At 37.8% G+C, this 19,576-nt stretch overlaps 1 protein-coding gene across 2 annotated transcripts in view; it reads left to right on the forward strand.

The window, feature by feature from the left end:
* LOC127430263 (replication protein A 70 kDa DNA-binding subunit-like) overlaps window positions 1-19,576 on the forward strand; it is a 49,768-nt gene that overhangs the window by 26,822 nt on the left and 3,370 nt on the right. For both annotated transcript variants that reach the window (XM_051679957.1, XM_051679958.1), the window contains exons 13-16: window positions 1,721-1,850; window positions 16,504-16,680; window positions 17,767-17,874; window positions 18,200-18,286. In XM_051679957.1, the coding sequence (XP_051535917.1) occupies window positions 1,721-1,850; window positions 16,504-16,680; window positions 17,767-17,874; window positions 18,200-18,286 (502 nt within the window). The remainder of the gene's footprint in view (window positions 1-1,720; window positions 1,851-16,503; window positions 16,681-17,766; window positions 17,875-18,199; window positions 18,287-19,576) is intronic.

Genomic DNA, 19,576 nt, shown 5'->3' on the forward strand with positions numbered 1-19,576 from the left:
CAATGAAATTGGATTATTATTTTTACTGCCACACTCCAAAAATGAAAGAAAAGCACCATAAAAGTAGTCGAACGACTCTTGTGCTGTGTTTAAAGGTTTGTAAAGCCATACAGTAGCTGTGTAGGAGGAGCAAACCAGAATTTGGGTTATTCACTGATAATCTTCTACCTAGCAATAGTTCTCAAATATAATTAGCCCTTGTGTTCAATTAAAAAATTGTGCCTTTGCACCGGTTTTGGTGTCACTGAAAGCAAATGGCATTGTCTTGTGTAATGTGAACAATTGTTTAAAAAACACAGCCGAGAATAATATTTTATAAAGCTATGATAGAGGGAAAGAATTTCACTTTGAAATGACTTGAATATTTGTCTTTTCCTCACACAAAAGCTGTTGTATATCTGTATATGGTCAAAAGCAAAAAATGGCTTTTGAAAGCCATCATGCATTATTTTGTACAGCATGATCAGGGGAAACCTATTATCTATTATATGGCATCCTGTCATAGATGCACATGCATTCTTTATTTTTCCCCTCTCTTCCTATTCATTTCATAAGTGATTTGTCCTCTGACATGTGACAGTCCGTTCAGTGCCCAATCTCGCTGCTTTCCTCTTGTTGTCTGCTCTGCTCAGTTCAGACACGCTGCACTGAGTCCCAGCCTGTCACTCTACGGCTCTAAAGCGCATGCCATTTCCAATTTGCTCCTCTGGTGTTCATTCTGCCTTCCTCGACGGCATTGCCCATCATCCATACATTTGGCTCAGTCAGCCAATTACTGCACACCATCAGGACTTGGCCATGTGAAGCGTTTGTTTTATTCAGCTGCATTGTTTATTTTTATGACTCATCCACAAGATTCACAATTATTAGCGTTCTTTTATTCCAGTGTAGTGTCAGTTACCTTTTAGTCAGAGTCTTTTTAATTCATTAATTCGATGAGGCGTGCTCTTGGAAATGCTGGAGGGAATTTTTTTTTATTTTTTAAATCAGAAGTAGGCTGATCCTATGTGCAACACACGACTAGCTCTATATTTAGGGAAATATTTTCAGAACTACATAAGTACAGTGATGGTAACAAAAGAACAGAAAGAGGAGGTGAGAGACCATGCGCTTTGGAATGAAACACTACAAGCAGCAGAGGCCACACATTTTTTTTTATTAAAGTGGATATTTTCAATTAGTCATGCCTCCCAGAACAAGCCCTAAACCCTTGTATTTACTGATCCACCAATTCCTTACCCCTCCATTGCCCAGCCCTATGGTCTGTAGATTAGTATGCTGTATCGATCCCTCAGATACACCGCTTCAACTTGAGTGGCCTTTGTTTTTTCTCTTTACAACCCCCCCACACTCCCTCTTTCTTTCAGCCACTCCAGAGTGCCAAGTGAAAATGGGTTTCTGATTTCACCGTTGCAACCCTGACCCCTTCTCCCTGAAACATACCTACACAGTTGATTCATTTCTCTAGTAGCCCTAGTGTCTCTGTGGTCAGTACTGCTGCTGTTTTTAGCTTGAATTTCCCTAGCTAATGCCAATCATGATATTGCTGCTCGGATGTTGCTTCTCTCTAGATCGGAGATAAGATAACAGCTATTTAGCTGTCTGTACAGATGAGCTGTTGCCATTGTGTACAGATAAACAGATGTCTGAGCTAATAAATAATATATTTCTTAATGATTGACAATATTATGGATTGACAGGAAGTTATTTTTGTTTACAGGTATGACAAGGAAGGACATGCTATAGATGGACAGTCTATGACTGAGATGAGAGGACCAGGAGGTGGTGGAAACACAAACTGGAAGACTCTGGCAGAAGTAAAGAATGAGCACTTAGGCCACGGAGACAAGGTATGGGACTCTGCTCTTTTGTGTAGATTTTGCCTGCAAAGACCACTTTAGAAAACAGCATTATAAGGGGAAATGCAGCACTTACCACTCTGCATATCCCTCTGAAGAATCCCAATGTTAGAAACCCGTTAGTATATAGAATGTAGCAAAACCACAGCATGCAGCAAAGCGCTCATTTCACATGCAATGGGGGCATTTACATAGAAGTCTTAATGTCACAGCAGCAAAAATGGCCTGTTTATTTCTAAGGGTCAGAGAGAGGGTGGAAAATGGTCATTTAAAACTAAATTGTCTGTAAACTAAAATTTATTTTACATTTAAGGTAAAATAAAATTAATATGTAAAATATTACCCCTTTAATAGTTACTCTGTAATGCCTTGGAGCGTCCTCTTGTTAGGGTCTCTATGTGTCTCTTCATCTAATAAATTGTTATCAGTTGGTCTTGCGTGACAAAAGGCAAGGATGTAGTCATTTAACCACACTATTACAACTCTCCTTATTCGTTAATCACACAATATGTTGCCCTTTCCAAAGTGTGTGCTTACATTTTTATTCACATTTAGCACTGAGATAGAGAATGGAGATTAGCAGGACTCCATTTACTGAGCCTAATTATTAAGAGATTATACTACAGATAAGATGCATAATATATCTGCCCTTGTCTGCTGCTGTTGAATGTTGTACCATCAGTCAGATGGCATCTCAGCCAAGCAGAATGGCTGCTGTTTGTAGTTGCTTATTATTTTGGGGCTACCATAATAGCATCAAGGGCAGGCAATTTTCTTCATAGCAAGCAAGGTCCATACTGTAGAAGTAGGAGCATGTAAAATGGCAACTGGCATAAAACAGATACCTGAAAATGGTCCGGGCTTAGTACCCTGGATTGTTGTCACATGAGGTGTCTGTATTAGGGTTGTTCCAATACCAAAATTTTGGCTTCGATACGATACCAGCCCTGGTACCTCGGTATCGATACTAAATCTATAAACTAAAAAAAACCTCAGATTTTTTATGAAATTACATAGTTATTTACAAAAAGAAATGCATTAAGTCTTATAGATAAAAATGATGCCTTTTCTGTTTTAATTTTTCTGGATTCCATGTAAAATGTTTTAATGTTATGATTAAATTGTGTTTAATCAAATACATACTGTACAGCTTTGATCAAATGAAAATATAATAATTTATAAATCATTATTTTTGGTAAACTAAAGATGCACAACAGAGCTTTACAGTATTAATAAAAACAGTCTGATTACCTGAGGCTGCCATGGCTGAATCACAACATGCTGATATTCAGCTTTTGTGATGTTTACAGATAATAATACTAATAATATAACCATTTAATATTATATTATTGTTATTATGCGTATTATTGCTACTACTTTGAATATTACACTTTTATACAGTAGTAATATTTTTCTGTCGTAATGTCTTCAATTTCACACATCCAGTTAAATAAAGCTCTCATTTCAGCTGGACTTATTTTGAAAGACCTTTGAAGTTCTTCCTGTTTTTGAAGGGTTCGTTATATCAAGCTTCCCACGACTCACGAGCTGAAATCTCCAGTGAAAAAGGTCATTTGAGAGTTATAAGCCGTTTATACACTAAACGCACTGCGGCTCTGTAGATGGATACTATTGGACACACTGCATGAAAATCAAGCAGTAGTAGTGCATGTTGCGTGTGTGTGTGTGTGTGTGTGCGCACGCGTCTGCGGGTCTGTTTGTGTGAAGGAGATGACAGAGCATAGAGGCACCTCTCATTCATTCTGTGGTCATAATTAAATGACATCCTTCTGCAGTTTAATTCTCACTTGGCCATATCGAGACTTATTTTCAAATAGTCTTTGATTTCATCTCAGAACTTTCACATTACATTACATTTTGCTAATGGCAGCATACTTGAATATGGTACCAGAATTAACAAGATGATGATATTGTACCGTTTTAAATTTTTTGGTATCGCGATATTTCGTTAGTACTGGTATACCACGCAACCCAATCTATATACTGTAGTAAATCTCCCAATTTAAGTATTCACAGTGTATTTTAAATAGAGCCCGACCGATATGGGATTTTTGAGACTGATACCGATTTTAGAGAGGGAAAATTCACAGATTACCGATATGGTGGCCGATATATGTAATTTTTGAGCTGGAATGAAAACAGACCTTTTCTATGTGGATTTTTCACTGATTTTGCACCGATATGACTATACAAAGGTACTCAGGAGGCTGCTTTCTTAAATATTTTTATCAAGAATATTTGACATTATTATTATACATTATCAACAAATTCTAGAAATGAACACTGAGAAAATAAAGAATAAATAAAAATACAATGAATAGCTAAAACATCAGTACTCTATGTTCAGTATCAGACAGTTGCTGACCATTTAAATAAAGAATAAATTAAAATTATGGCTAAATAAAAATCAGTACTGTATGTTTAGTGTCAGTCAATGGCTGACCATTTAAATAAAGAATAAATTCAAATAAAATAAATAGCTAAATAAACATCAGTAGTACTGTTTAGTATCAGTCAAATGCTGACTATTTTAATACTGCCAGTCAGTTAGGGCCAGGTTGTAAAACAAGAAGCATTTACACCTGCTGAGTCAAGAGATAAACCACGGTAGCGGTGTTACACCGTATTCTGCTATACAAGTTCAGGGGAAACTTTCAACGGTGGAAAACCAGGCTTTTAAATATAACATTTTGTAAATGCAATGACTGAATTGTTTGGTTGAAGGGGGTTCCAAACTGCAAATCCAGAAAAAACAGTTTGGTGAATACATGTTTACACATTAGCTTCCACTCAGCTGACAATGTATGAAAGTAGCTACGTGGTTAGCTAGTTAGCTAAACATTGTCACAGAGAGGAAAATATGGACGTTGTTTATTTACTTTCCAGCATTGCGTCTCACCAACTAGTTAACAACGTAGCGTGAAATCAACACTCAACAGACACAATCCACCACCGTTGTCTGCTGAGCTGCAAAAAGATGCTCTGTTTACCTTTCAATCTGCTACATTACTGACTGCACTGACAAACAATAGCTGGCTAACAGCAAACAGATGTTATAAACGAGTGACATGGTTGTCAGGGACAGGGTTAATGCTATATTAGTTATATTGAAAAGGGAAAATTATGGGGTCATTGTTTATTAACTTGCCAGTATGCATTTCACAAGCTAGTTGGCAACTTACCGTGAAGACACCGCATAACTCCGTACAGTCTGCAGAACCACCGTCAGCTCAGCTCTGTAAACAATGGAATCGGAGCGTGCTCTGTTGGACAAACTACGTTATGACACCAATTCTAAATCACCCCAAGCATTGTTTTCCGCATTACATGTTCTGAAAAAAAAGTTTTCATATCTGCACATTTCGGAAAACATATACACCGATACTAATATCGGCCGACCGTAAGAACATACCAATCAGTCATTTTGTGATTTACTGTTTTGTGATTTGTTTTCTCACCCTAACATCACTCCAAAGCCATATGAATTTCTTCTGTGGAACACAAAAAAGTCTTTACTGGGCTTTTTAACAATGAAAGTGAATAGTGATTGTTAGTGAGCTGTTAAGCTCCAAAAAAGAAAAAAAATTATTCATGCACTATATTCAAGTCTATTAAAGTTGTATACCATAATTTTAAGAGTGGATAAGGACTTACACTTTTCTATCAATCTATTCTTTTTTATTTTATGAGACAGTAAGACAAAAATGTCCTCAGCTCAATGGGGTATTTAGCTTTCTGAGCCAGCAGGAGGACAGTTCCTTGTTATCCATTGAGAAACTGGTATTAGCTAGCAAACTTTAACACTGTATTGTCCATACCTTTTATAATGGTTTTGATGGGGAATTTGGGTTTGGACAGAACCATAAAACAGATACATTACTAGAGTATATATAAAAAAAAAAAAATGAATACCAAGCAATTAGCCCTCACCTACTCTTTTAACCTGATTAAAATTTGACTGTAGCTGTTATGGGTGCTGGGAAATTGTTGCGATCTTTGCCTGTTCCCTACTTTCTGTTCTGTTTCTTATGATTTTAAGATTAAGTGGCCAAATCCCAAACCTTTCCTGATACCTGGCCCCCAACCGACCACTGACCCAGACATTAACTCCATCAGAGTCTCTTTTTGATACACTCCTGCTCTCACTCAAGTTTCATGCTACCTCCTTTATTGGGACACAAGGTCAAGCAGCTAAAAGCTTAACTGCACTCTTCACAAAGTTTGTGTCCCAGTTTTCTGTCCCACGGTGCCATTTTAGCATAATGGAACTCCTGGTCAAAAATGTCCTACTATCCTGTGCCTAGATAAGTTCTGACACAGCCAGACTAGGGTTGTCATGATTAGTGGTCGACTGATAAGGGCTTTTTAATTGCCGATATCCAGAGAGCAGGGTGGCTGATAGGCTGATACAATGTCGAAATATCACACAATTTAATATAGTAAATAACAAACATAAAATTACTATATATATATATATATATATATTATATGTGTGTATAATTATTATTATTATTTAGCTCTATATTTACTCAATTTTACACAAAACTAAAAAATAATATTTAATTTTAAATGGTAGATAGCAGTTTCTTCGGATTCCTGTTTAGTCATGAAATTTTTGTAATTTATTTGCACATGAAGAAATTGTTAATATATCAGGAAGAAGGAAATTGAAGAAACAGTACACACAGTAGTCAGCAACCATGGATGGCATGTGCGCATTAACAGTCGCATTTACTCAAATACTGAATCAAACCAAGTGTACATGCAGTGCATAGTGAATAAGACATTTACTTACACCAATCAGTCACAACATTAAAACCACCTATCTAATATTGTGTAGGTCCCCCTCGTGCTGCCAAACGGCGCCAAATTTTGTTGGCATTCTGAGATGCTATTCTTACCACAGTTGTACAGAGCGGTTATCTGAGTTACTTTAAATTTTCTGTTCGAAACAGTCTGGCCATTCTCTGTTGACCTCACTCATCAAGGCATTTCCATCCACAAAACTGCCGCTCACTGGATGTTTTTCTTGTTTTTGGCACCATTCAGAGTAAATATTATAGACTGTTGTGTGTGAAAATCCCAGGAGATGAGCAGTTACAGAAATACTCAGACCAGCCCATCTGGCATCAACAATCATGCCACGGTCAATCAATCAAAAGAATGCTATTCTGAGATGTGGGTTGGTGCTGTTTTGGCAGCACGAGGGAGACCTACACAATATTAGGCAGGTAGTTTTATTGTTGTGGCTTTATTGTCAGTGTATAGCACACGTGAAACGCTTGTACCTTGGGCTGCATCTGAAAACGTAGGCAGCTGACTTGCTACCTTGCTGCCTAATCAGTTAAAGGCTTAACTGACAGCTGTTTTGAATGAATGGAACTCTTAATGAAACTGGTCTCCGAAGCACCTTATTTTAATTCTACCTCCATATACAGCCTTCGGAGGCAGCATTTTCCTGATTTCGGATGCAGCCTTGAAGTTGCGCTCACGCGCTCGTGCGGATCCACCGCAAGCAGCAGCAATCTCCTGACAGTTTAAAAGGCCTGGATCACCTGCTTGGATTGACTAGTAGATGAGCGCTCGACGGAAAGAAAATGCTGGATTTTGGTGAGGTTCGTGAATTACATCTGTTTAAATGAGAGATCTGCATATTTGCAAACGGTATATATAATACAAGTTTTATTGATATGTGCCTTTTATCATTAGAAAAAAAGGTTAAAAGTGATAGGGAACTGTTGAGGAGAGAGAGGGATAATGAAACAGGCGAGCACTGTAACATTATGAGCTCAAACGCGTCTGCCGCGGCTCTGAAATGCGGACCATTTAAATGAGACTGTGTTGCACACCGATCTATTATTGTAGTAACACAATGGCACATAACAACAAAACAAACCGTGACTGGTCGTTTACATGTCTCAGTCGATTACATGCAAGCAGGTGATTCTCGGCGCCCTCAAGAAACAAATTGGCCAAACGGGAAAATTTATCGGCCGATGTGATAATTAAAAAAAGTCAGAATATCGGCCGATTTATCGGCCTCTGCAATATATCGGTCGACCATTAGTCACGATACCATAATAATATCTTATGAAACTATACCAGCTTAAGTATCATGATACCAAGTAGTATCACGATAGTGTGTTTATTCTTAACAATTTATAGAAAAACAACGTAATACTTTTCAAATCTACAAAATGCAGCATGCAAATCTAGTTGCGATGCTGCATGGGATTCTGAGTTTGTCATAGCAAGGTTGTTCTTAGAAACTAGCTATTCCACTTGTTGCTCTGTAAGTGGTGAAAATAACTGATGGATGAACTGGGAGAAGGCTCAAATGGACTAACTTGTTACCTAATAAATTCTAGTTTGATGTAAAATAAAAAATAAATCGCAGCTTCAAAACAGTTCTAGCTGTAATGGCTTTAAACTTTTATTCCATTGTTTCTGTGATTATATGAATGTTGGTAACATAAAAAAAAAAATAGATTTTGTGATGTTGGAAAGACTGTTTTGAGCAGCTGTTTCATTATTACAACCACTTCAACCTTCTCTACTGGGAAACAGCAACGTGGATGCAGATTACACACCGGTTTGATCGCACGGCTCAGGGATGTGATCAAACCGATCTGATCATGTGAAGTTACCACCATCATGCATTTGTAATTAGAAAAAATTTAACAAGTGCAAAATATTTCAGAGAAACGGTAAATCTCTCAAGGTTAAGATAAAGCATTTAGGTTAAATTAAGTGGCACTAACCCACGTGTATTCTACAAAAGCAGTGGTATGTGTCCGAAGGTGTTTAATAAGGTTGTTGGTGTTTTCCCCCTTTGGCTTGAAATGTCTGTAGACAATCACGACAGATTGGTTTTCCTGGTCTCATCAGCCACAACCCAAAATAATTCCAAATCTTGCTACATGAATTGTGTTTAAGAAGCTTCTCACTTTAAATACGTTTTATTTAAATCCATATACATTAGGAGAAACGACCGCCACAATAACATGCTGGGATTCAGACGAGTGTGCTTGAAGCATGGGAAACCAAACATTAAAAAATAATACCATATAAGGGGCAAATTCTAAACAGCATTTTGCGCTCTTAAAGGACACTGCTTGAAGGGCACCCCACTCGAAAAGACTACATTTTTAATTTTATTGCAGACATGGGTATAATTCAAATGAAAGTTTGAGTGAAAATATTTACTACCGTACATACAACATAACTTACGGTACTACCCTATTGATGGTACTACAGTTTAAAAAATACTGTGGTACCACCAGTATTTTGAAGCTTTAGTATCACAATGCCACCGTAGCACTGGTATACCGTGCACCCTAAGCCAGACACAACCCTAACTCATGTAAAAGAATAAGTAAAATTGTCAACCACAGTGACAGGCAACAAGAAAAAATGTATTCTGCTCTTCACCCTCTGTCAGGACCCATTCATCTTGGAAGTGAATGTGACAATTACATTGGTATTTACTGGATTAATTATTGCATTTCAGAGCAGTGGAAATGTTCAGAGGGATTTTTGTGTCGCTAAGTGAAATGACAGTCATTTACAGGGATATTTCACTTATTGAAAGGCAAGCCTTTTTTCTCCGCTCTTTCTGCCATTATCGTTCACAGTTCCATGGAGGCTTTTTTTATTTTTATTTGATGTGACACGGAATATGAATTCCACCCCTTCTAGAAGTTAATTGGGGTCAGATTCTTGAAGCGAAACAACTGAGTGGTCAGCAGTGAACCTGCAAGGAGAGAAATCAATTTCAGCAGTAACGCGTTTTGCCATTTGTTTTTGTTTTCGTAGCTCATTTCCTTAGACAGTGTGGGGTTAAGACTTTGCCAGAGGCTCTGTGTAGATTATGGTCTAAAGAGAGATGAAAATCCACTGTGAACTGATTCTCAGTCTTCAGAAAGGCACAATGCCCTTATTTTGCAAGTCATTAAAGAGTAAATTTTACAGCATAAATATGAAATAAGACCTATTTTTTTAAGGTCATTGCAGAGAACAATCTCATTTTATGGCACTCATCAGCACACTGTCACCTGGGTAAACAGGGCTCCAGACTAACATATGAGAGTGGTGGCACAGATGGTGGCACCAGCACCTGATCAGTAGTAAAACAATTATTATTATTTATTTTAATAATTTTTGTCCTTAATGATCTGAACTAATAATAATAGTGACATTATTATATATTGTACATATTTTGTCACTGAAATGGACATTTGACACACTTGATATTAATTTTGACTTGGGATGCAACAGTAACATCTAGAAAAAAAAAAGTTTTTACATACACATTTGTATAGGGCTCAATTGAAATTCTGACTGCGACTTGGGACTCCTACTGATTAAGTGTAGTAATGGCTTCAAATTCTGAAGGTAAGCAAACAAAGCCTGTTACTTTTTCATACAATCAAAGAGCAGATTCTAGAACAGATTTTACAAATAAGAAAACTGATTGCTTGGTCCATAATAGTTATGAAAATTGCCATAGTTCTTTCCAAGTTTCCACAGTTTTAAAAGTGATTTTTGTTAGTAGACCACAGGTCATCACTGGTAAATCCATGCATAGCTCCTCACTTTGATAGTAACTTCAACAAAACAAAAAATGGCTGTTTTATTATGAAAAGACAGATTTAGAAAATAAAAAAATAGAAACTTATTGAAATTGAAACAAATAATTGAAACAAATTATTAAATAAGGCTATATAAATCATATATTAATATTTGGTATCAGTATAACACATTTCTGCGTTAACACAGTAAGTGTTGTTGTTATATTAAATCCAAGGTAAATTTTTGTGGCACCTTGTCTACACTGGAAGCGTCCATTGCGGTGTGTCTGTCGTGCCGAAAATAAACAGGTGTCCCATTCCATTTTGTGCTGCACGTGCTGGCACTACTACACAAATAAACAGTTTAGAACGTTCATGTTCACGCGTCCAGTGTATACAGCCTCAAGCTGTTGTGGTGTGGATTATATAGCTTTCTGTGCTTGGTGCAATTTTTTTTCTTGTTTTCCTGGTCAATGTTGTTTATAACTTCGAGGCCTTAAGTATGGTTTTAAACTAGTTTAAAATTAGTTTAATAAAGTGTTTCAACAGCCCAATTCAAACGGGTTCTGCTTCTCGCAGCGCAAAAAAGATTTTTGTGGAGTGAAAAATGTAATCCTGCTTATTACATGGCTACGAACCAAATAAATAAATACTTGGACATAAAATATTGATTTGCATTGAAATTGTGTAATTTGAGAAGAAATCGCTGAACAGCTGGAATAATCCTCCGGTTTGCATCCTAGTTCTGTTGGTGTTTGTAAAAATGACTGTCTGACTCCTCAACAATCAGCCTATTACAAGACTACTTGCCAAATAAATAAATGGACATAAACTTGATTTGAGTTTAAATTATTTTATTAGCTTACTTGTAGAGATTGCATAGTGAGCCGAGAAGCTGAAGAGACTGCTTGCAGAACCCGTTTGAGCAGTCTGATACGTCTAAATCCGTGATACGTGTGGTAATTACAGAGCAATAACTGACTGCTGGATGGCACCATTGACCAATCAGAATAGAGTATTCCAGAGAGCTGTGTAATAATGTATGTGAACTAACAATGTTTGGATTTCTATAAATTAACTCGAAAGTTAACCATTCTTGTACACATCCACAGGAAACAAGCTTGACTGCTTTTATCCAGCATTTCATTTAGACAAAATGAAAGCCGCAGAGCTGCCTGCGCTAAATTTTATATACCCGCTTATTCTATCTCTAAACAAAGTTTTTGCCCATTCTTCCACAAGCCACCTAAACTTGCCAAAGATTTGCACCCCTATGATGTTGAAATGCATCAAGAATATGATCATGACGGTTCCATAAAGATTCCCAACGCTAGTGCCTTGGAGAGGTTTGGGTTATTGCGTGTTCCCAGAGCATTTGTGAAGAGCAGTAGTCAGAGCACAGTCATGCTTATACCAGCTAGTGTGACTCCTCTTTTACCTGTAATCTGCAGTCTCCCGTCTCTCTCACGTTTTCTCTGTTTTTGGAGTGTGTGTGTTTGTGTGTAAAACAGTAAGGTACCTTTAGCTGACTCCTCAAAACTTTGCTGTTCTCCCTTTTACTCTAACCTCCCAAATACAATTTTCACTCAGTCTTAACCCCTCTCTCACTTGCTGGATGGGGCTGTTACTGCAAAGAATAAGTCAGAGTATCTCAGTTTTTCTTTTTTTTTTTTTCATCTGCAGCTCCAGTGTTTCTGTTTTTCTTGTCCTCCCATTGTCTCTCTGCATACATTTAGAACAGAGCCTTTGACCTCACCTTCAGGTGCTTTATGACTGCTGCTTTTCCTTCAGTTCCAGCCCTGTTCAGAAGCCCTCTTTATGTTCATGCATATTCTCTGCTTTGCATATCCCATTTTTAAATGAATATGCACAAGTTTTCATTTTGCATTTTTGTTTGGCCCAATTTGGAAAGAGTTTGCACTGTTTTTCTTTTTAAAGCTCTGTATATCATATAAACTCTACATTTATATCCTAAGAACTTAAGTTGATTTATACCATGGAACTGGTGGTCAGATGAACAGTACCAGTCAGAAGCTGGAACACACCTGCTCATGAAGTCATTATTCTAAACTAAGAAATACCACAAATAGAAATATGGGAATTTTGCAGTGACCAAAAAATTGCTAAATCAAAACTGTCTTGTATTGTAGGTTCTTCAAAGTATCTACCCTTTGTCCAGCATATACAGGTGCATCTCAATAAATTAGAATGTCGTGGAAAAGTTCATTTATTTCAGTAATTCAACTCAAATTGTGAAACTCGTGTATTAAATAAATTCAATGCACACAGACTGAAGTAGTTTAAGTCTTTGGTTCTTTTAATTATGATTTTGGCTCACATTTAACAAAAACCCACCAATTCACTATCTCAAAAAATTAGAATACATCATAAGACCAATAAAAAAAACATTTTTTGTGAATTGTTGGCCTTCTGGAAAGTATGTTCATTTACTGTATATGTACTCAATACTTGGTAGGGGCTCCTTTTGCTTTAAATACTGCCTCAATTTGGCGTGGCATGTAGGTGATCAGTTTGTGGCACTGCCGAGGTGGTATGGAAGCCCAGGTTTCTTTGACAGTGGCCTTCAGCTCATTTGCATTTTTTGGTCTCTTGTTTCTCATTGTCCTCTTGACAATACCCCATAGATTCTCTATGGGGTTCAAGTGTGGTGTGTTTGCTGGCCAGTCAAGCACACCAACACCATGGTCATTTAACCAACTTTCGGTGCTTTTGGCAGTGTGGGCAGGTGCCAAATCTTGCTGGAAAATGAAATCAGCATCTTTAAAAAGCTGGTCAGCAGAAGGAAGCATGAAGTGCTCCAAAATTTCTTGGTAAACGGGTGCAGTGACTTTGGTTTTCCAAAAACACAATGGACCAACACCAGCAGATGACATTGCACCCCAAATCATCACAGACTGTGGAAACTTGGAAACACTGGACTTCAAGCAACTTGGGCTATGAGCTTCCCCACCCTTCCTCCAGACTCTAGGACCTTGGTTTCCAAATGAAATACAAAACTTGCTCTCATCTGAAAAGAGGACTTTGGACCACTGGGCAACAGTCCAGTTCTTCTCCTTAGCCCAGGTAAGACGCCTCTGATGTTGTCTGTGGTTCAGGAGTGGCTTAACAAGAGGAATACGACAACTGTAGCCAAATTCTTTGACATGTCTGTGTGTGGTGGCTCTTGATGCCTTGACTCCAGCCTCAGTCCATTCCTTGTGAAGTTCACCCAAATTCTTGAATCGATTTTGCTTGACAATCCTCATAAGGCTGCGGTTCTCTCGGTTGGTTGTGCATCTTTTTCTTCCACACTTTTTCCTTCCACTCAACTTTCTGTTAACATGCTTGGATACAGCACTCTGTGAACAGCCAGCTTCTTTGGCAATGGATGTTTGTGGCTTACCCTCCTTGTGAAGGGTGTCAATTATTGTCTTCTGGACAACTGTCAGATCAGCAGTCTTCCCCATGATTGTGTAGCCTAGTGAACCAAACTGAGAGACCATTTTGAAGGCTCAGGAAACCTTTGCAGGTGTTTTGAGTTGATTAGCTGATTGGCATGTCACCATATTCTAATTTTTTGAGATAGTGAATTGGTGGGTTTTTGTTAAATGTGAGCTAAAATCATCACAATTAAAAGAACCAAAGACTTAAACTACTTCAGTCTGTGTGCATTGAATTTATTTAATACACGAGTTTCACAATTTGAGTTGAATTACTGAAATAAATGAACTTTTCCACGACATTCTAATTTATTGAGATGCACCTGTATAGGAACTATATATCTTGAAGATGTTTTAAAGGAGTTCCCATATACAGTTGTGCTCAAATATTTGCATACCCTGGCAGAAATTGTGAAATTTTGGCATTGATTTTGAAAATATATTAAAACACTGTTTGGGTGAACCTCATGCAAGATATCTAGTCAAGTGGGAATTTAATTCTCAAAATTAACTTTTTTTTCGCCTCCATTCCGAGACTGAACTTACCCTGAGGCTTATACAAAATACATATCACTCATTATGTCCATATGCATAACCAAAACAAAGGTGCATTAAAGGGATAGATGAAATTTCTCTCATCATTTACACACCCTCATGCCATCCCAGATGTGTATGACTTTCTTTCATCTGCTAAACTCAAACGAAGATTTTTAGAACAATTTCTCAACGCTGTAGGTCCATACAATGCAAGTGAATGAGTGCCAAAATTTTGAAGCTCCAAAAATCGCATAAGTCAGCATACAGTTGTGCTCAAAAGTGTGCATACCCTGGCATAAATTGTGAAATTTTGGCATTGATTTTGAAAATATGACTGATCATGCAAAACTGTCTTTTATTTAAGAATAGTGATCATATGAAGCCATTTATTATAACATAGTTGTTTGGTTCCTTTTTAAATCATAATGATAACAGAAATCACCCAAATGGCCCTGATCAAAAGTTTACATACCCTTGAATGTTTGGCCTTGTTACAGACACACAAGGTGACACACTTATATGGCATTTAAAGGTTAATTTCCCACACCTGTGGCTTTTTAAATGGCAATTAGTGTGTGTATAAATAGTCAGTGAGTTTGTTAGCTCTCACGTGGATGCACTGAGCAGGCTAGATACTGAGCAGAGAAGAACTGTCAAAAGACCTGCGTAACAAGGTAATGGAACTTTATAAAGATGGAAAAGGATATAAAAAGATATCCAAAGCCTTGAAAATGCCAGTCAGTACTGTTCAATCACTTATTAAGAAGTGGAAAATTCGGGGATCTCTTGATACCAAGCCAAGGTCAGGTAGACCAAGAACAACTGCCAGAAGAATTGTTTGGGATACAAAGAAAAACCCACAGGTAATCTCAGGAGAAATACAGGCTGCTCTGGAAAAAGACGGTGTGATTGTTTCAAGGAGCACAATACTTGTTGACCCCTCTCCAAACATAGTGCTTATGGTTGTGACCATAAAACTCTATTTTGGTCTCGTCACTCCAAATTACAGTGTGCCAGAAGCTGTGAGGCGTGTCAAGGTGTTGTCGGGCATAGCATATTGTAACCGGGCTTTTTTGTGGCATTGGCTTCTTTCTGGCAACTCGACCATGCAGCTCATTTTTGTTCAAGTATCGTCTTATTGTGCTCCTTGAAACAACCACACCGTCTTTTTCCAGAGCAGCCTGTATTTTCTCCTCAATTACCTGTGGGTTTTTCTTTGTATCCCGAACAATTCTTCTGGCAGTTGTGGCTGAAATCTTTCTTGGTCTACCTGACCTTGGCTTGGTATCAAGTGATCCCTGAATTTTCCACTTAAGTGACTGAACAGTACTGACTGGCATTTTCAAGGCTTTGGATATCTTTATTATTACCTTGTTACGCAGGTCTTTTGACAGTTCTTTTCTGCTCCCGATGGCTCAGTATCTAACCTGCTCAGTGCATCCACGTGAGAGCTAACAAACTCATTGACTATTTATACACACACTAATTGCCATTTAAAAAGCCACAGGTGTGGGAAATTAACCTTTAAATGCCATATAAGTGTGTCACCTTGTGTGTCTGTAACGAGGCCAAACATTCAAGGGTATGTAAACTTTTGATCAGGGCCATTTGGGTGATTTCTGTTACCATTATAATTTAAAAAGGAGCCAAACAACTATGTGATGATAAATGGCTTCTTATGATCACTATCCTTAAAATACATTTTTTTTGTTTTTTGCATGATCAGTCATATTTTCAAAATCAATGCCAAAATGTCACAATTTCTGCCAGGGTATGCAAACTTTTGAGCACAACTGTATGTTGCACACTTCAATTAAAAATAAATAAATTAGAATTTGAGTCTTAAGATCAATTTAAATGTTTAAAAAACTACTTAAGCATAATCCTTAAGATCAAAAGGTTTTCATGATTGCAAACATACATTCAATCAGGTTTTTTCAAACATTTGATTGGTAGTCTATGTTTTAATAGAATCAGCTTTAAGATATGGTACTAATATCTCCATTTAATCTTAATCTACAGAATATTTTTCTCCCTGGGGTCTCATCATTGTGAACTCTTGTCTTCTCTTCCCAGGCTGATTATTTCTCTTGCGTCGCCACCATAGTCTACATTCGTAAAGAGAATTGCTTGTATCAGGCTTGTCCCAGTAAAGACTGCAACAAGAAGGTGGTGGACCAGCAGAATGGCATGTACCGCTGTGAGAAATGCGACAAAGAGTTCCCTGACTTCAAATATCGCCTCATGCTTTCGGTGAGTCTACCCATATTGGCTCTACTGCCCCTTCAGAAATATTGTCAAGCTCTGTCAATTTTCTGGCTTTCCTGTTCTATATGGATACCCGTTCTCCTCTTCCAATCTTAAGTAATCTCTCCCGTGTCATTTTCTGTGTATCCTGTGCTTTGTATTTGTGTCATTCACACCTACTGCTCACCTACCTCTTTGCTACCTCTTTTACTAGGAAATGGGGGATGGGTCAGGATGGTCGACTAATCGTCCACCAAATTTAAGATGTGCCTACCACTTCCTTTGCAACAATTTAAAAATATTTTCACATTTAAAAATGTCTCCATACCTTTGTTCTGTTTGATTCTCTTCCGCTTCATCCAGTTGGTAATGAACACAAGCATACGTCACATGTGAATGACCCCAAAAATGCATCTGATCGCTGTGTCCAAGTCAGCCTAATTCTACATAGCTAAGACGGACTGGTCACTTAGACAACTTGCCGACTAGTCTATTATGAAACTAATTATTGCATATCCCTACTATCCAGTTCTTCTACCTAGAAGTAGTCATTTCAGAAACCAATTAGTAAAACTGAATTTGTTCTCTCTTCCTCTAAATACATTGCTCATTTAAGGCCACTTTATTTCTGTGTAGCTGTTAATCAGCTCAGTCTGCGTTCAGTTAATTGCTTTTTGTATTTTAAGGCTGCCTCTCGTTTTCTGGTACAGGGCAGGAATGGGCCAAAAAAATAACGCTTTATTTCCTTCCTTCCTGCTGGTGTGCAGCCAAAAAGGTTTTAAAAATACCAGCTTTAAAATATAACTCATTTAGACAGCACACCTCGTCTCTATCATCCAGACATGTTAAAATAAGCAGATTTCTCTTTTGTTTCTCGCCCCGTCTGCCGTCAGCACATCACCGTCCTCTGTAACACTGGAGCATAAGCGTATGTTTGAAACCAGTGTGGCTCAGATGTGCCTGGCCTGGCTCACTTTTCCCATCCTCACTGCCAAATCTGCCGACGTAGCCTGTATTCATTGGGTGTGTCTTGTAATGAATCATCTGGTGTGAATGAAGTGTTTTGCTAATGGTCCTCTCATTCCCTGCCAGGCCAACGTCGCAGATTTCGGAGACAACCAATGGGTGACTTGCTTTCAAGACAGTGCCGAGACCATCCTGGGCCAAAATGCATCATACCTTGGCCAACTCAAGGACTCTGTAAGATTCTCCTTCCATTCTGCTGCTCACTCTCATTCTTTTTTTCTAGGCTTTCTATCTATGTGGCATTAAAAAGTGTGCTCTTAAGGAATGACTGTGGTATTACAAGGACGTTAGGAGAAGCAGCACATTGTGTCTGAATTGGAGTCCTTTTTGCGGCATATGTTCATGAAATGGCCTTTCAAACCCAAGGTCTTACTCTGAATGATTGATTCAATCTTCTTTGAATGCTCTATATTAAGAGACAAACCTATTGTGCGTTTACATGACGTTGTTTGTTACCATCGAATAATTCTGTCTTCACTATCTTGTCTTGCTTTTACAGAATGAGGCTGCATTTGACGAAGTTTTCCAGCATGCAAACTTCAATACTTTTCTCTTCCGGAACAGAGTGAAGCTGGAGACCTACAACGTAAGTATAGCCTAAAATTATCACACTATTTAAAGCTGCACTCATTAATTAAACTCCTCTGGCTGACATAGCATTTTCTTTGGACATACTGACACTTTGTGGTGTGGATGCAGCATTACGCAAAAGCAGTAGTTGTTACAGATGCCAGTGCCGCAATTCACTGTCAACCATGATTAAATTATTCTGTGATGCTTCTAAAATGTCAGAAAACAGGGGGATTTTCAGGATAAAATAATTTGTATTCTGTTGGTCATGTGATATCAACCCCCATCAGTGAAGCCCATCTCCCTGTAGAATAAACCAGTTTTTTTTTTTTTTAGGCCAAATGATATGACTGGAATCTTCATATAATGTGAATGTAAATGATTTTAATCATGTTTTTCCAAAAGTGCTATTCATATTTTTAGGAGTGGTTCTTTTTTTAAAACATTACTGAGTGCACCTTCAAAAGAAAAAAAATTAAGTACTCTTTTGTAACTTCACCAAAAAAAATTATTGCTTAATTATTTGAACAAAAATCAGTTTGAAAACTGAGCAAAGCATGTACGTTAGTGTGCGTTTTGAGAATTATGGAAATTGACGCACCATCTCTGTCGTTCCGTCCATCGTAGTCTGTGTGATGAAAATTGTTCTACAACTTGTTCCTTTGACACATAACGTACTACACACAGCTGTGTGAGAAACATAGTGACACGTGAATGTTGAGGATGTTTGTTTTGTGTGTTTCTGTGTACCTGAAGCCAAAAATGCCATCTACTCTTTCACTTCCACAAACACACCTGCTCACAAACCCAGTGCAAAAAACAACTACGTGAAGGCTATTTTCTTCCACTGCTTTTCCTCCTGATTATTAGAGTTCAGATTCATGTTACTTCTCAAAATTGAAATTAACGTAAAATTTACGAAGTTCCATATTAGCTACATATAATTTATAGCCTTAAATTGGGTAGCTTATTTCTTTAATCGGGTTAGCCATATAGCGGTCCTACAGTCAGTCTCTGTCTAATGCAATATATTATTCTGCAGGGAAATTAGTATTCATCTGAAATTCTGTATCAGTATTCGAATTCCCAGCAAACACCTTGCTGGAGATCATTAAATTACATGTACAGGTAATGGAATCAGAATACAAGGCCCGAGTTAGCCCTCTTGAAGGTCACCTTTAGCTCATTTATGAAAATATGGATCTTATCAAGGAATCGGATTGGAGTTTTGCCAGATACAAACATTCTGACTAAATATACAAGACTTGGGAGCCAGTTGCAGTGTTCTGATTATTGAATCACTGAT

This window comes from Myxocyprinus asiaticus, chromosome 39 (genome assembly GCF_019703515.2).
Source record: "Myxocyprinus asiaticus isolate MX2 ecotype Aquarium Trade chromosome 39, UBuf_Myxa_2, whole genome shotgun sequence".
Taxonomy (NCBI): Eukaryota; Metazoa; Chordata; class Actinopteri; order Cypriniformes; family Catostomidae; genus Myxocyprinus; species Myxocyprinus asiaticus.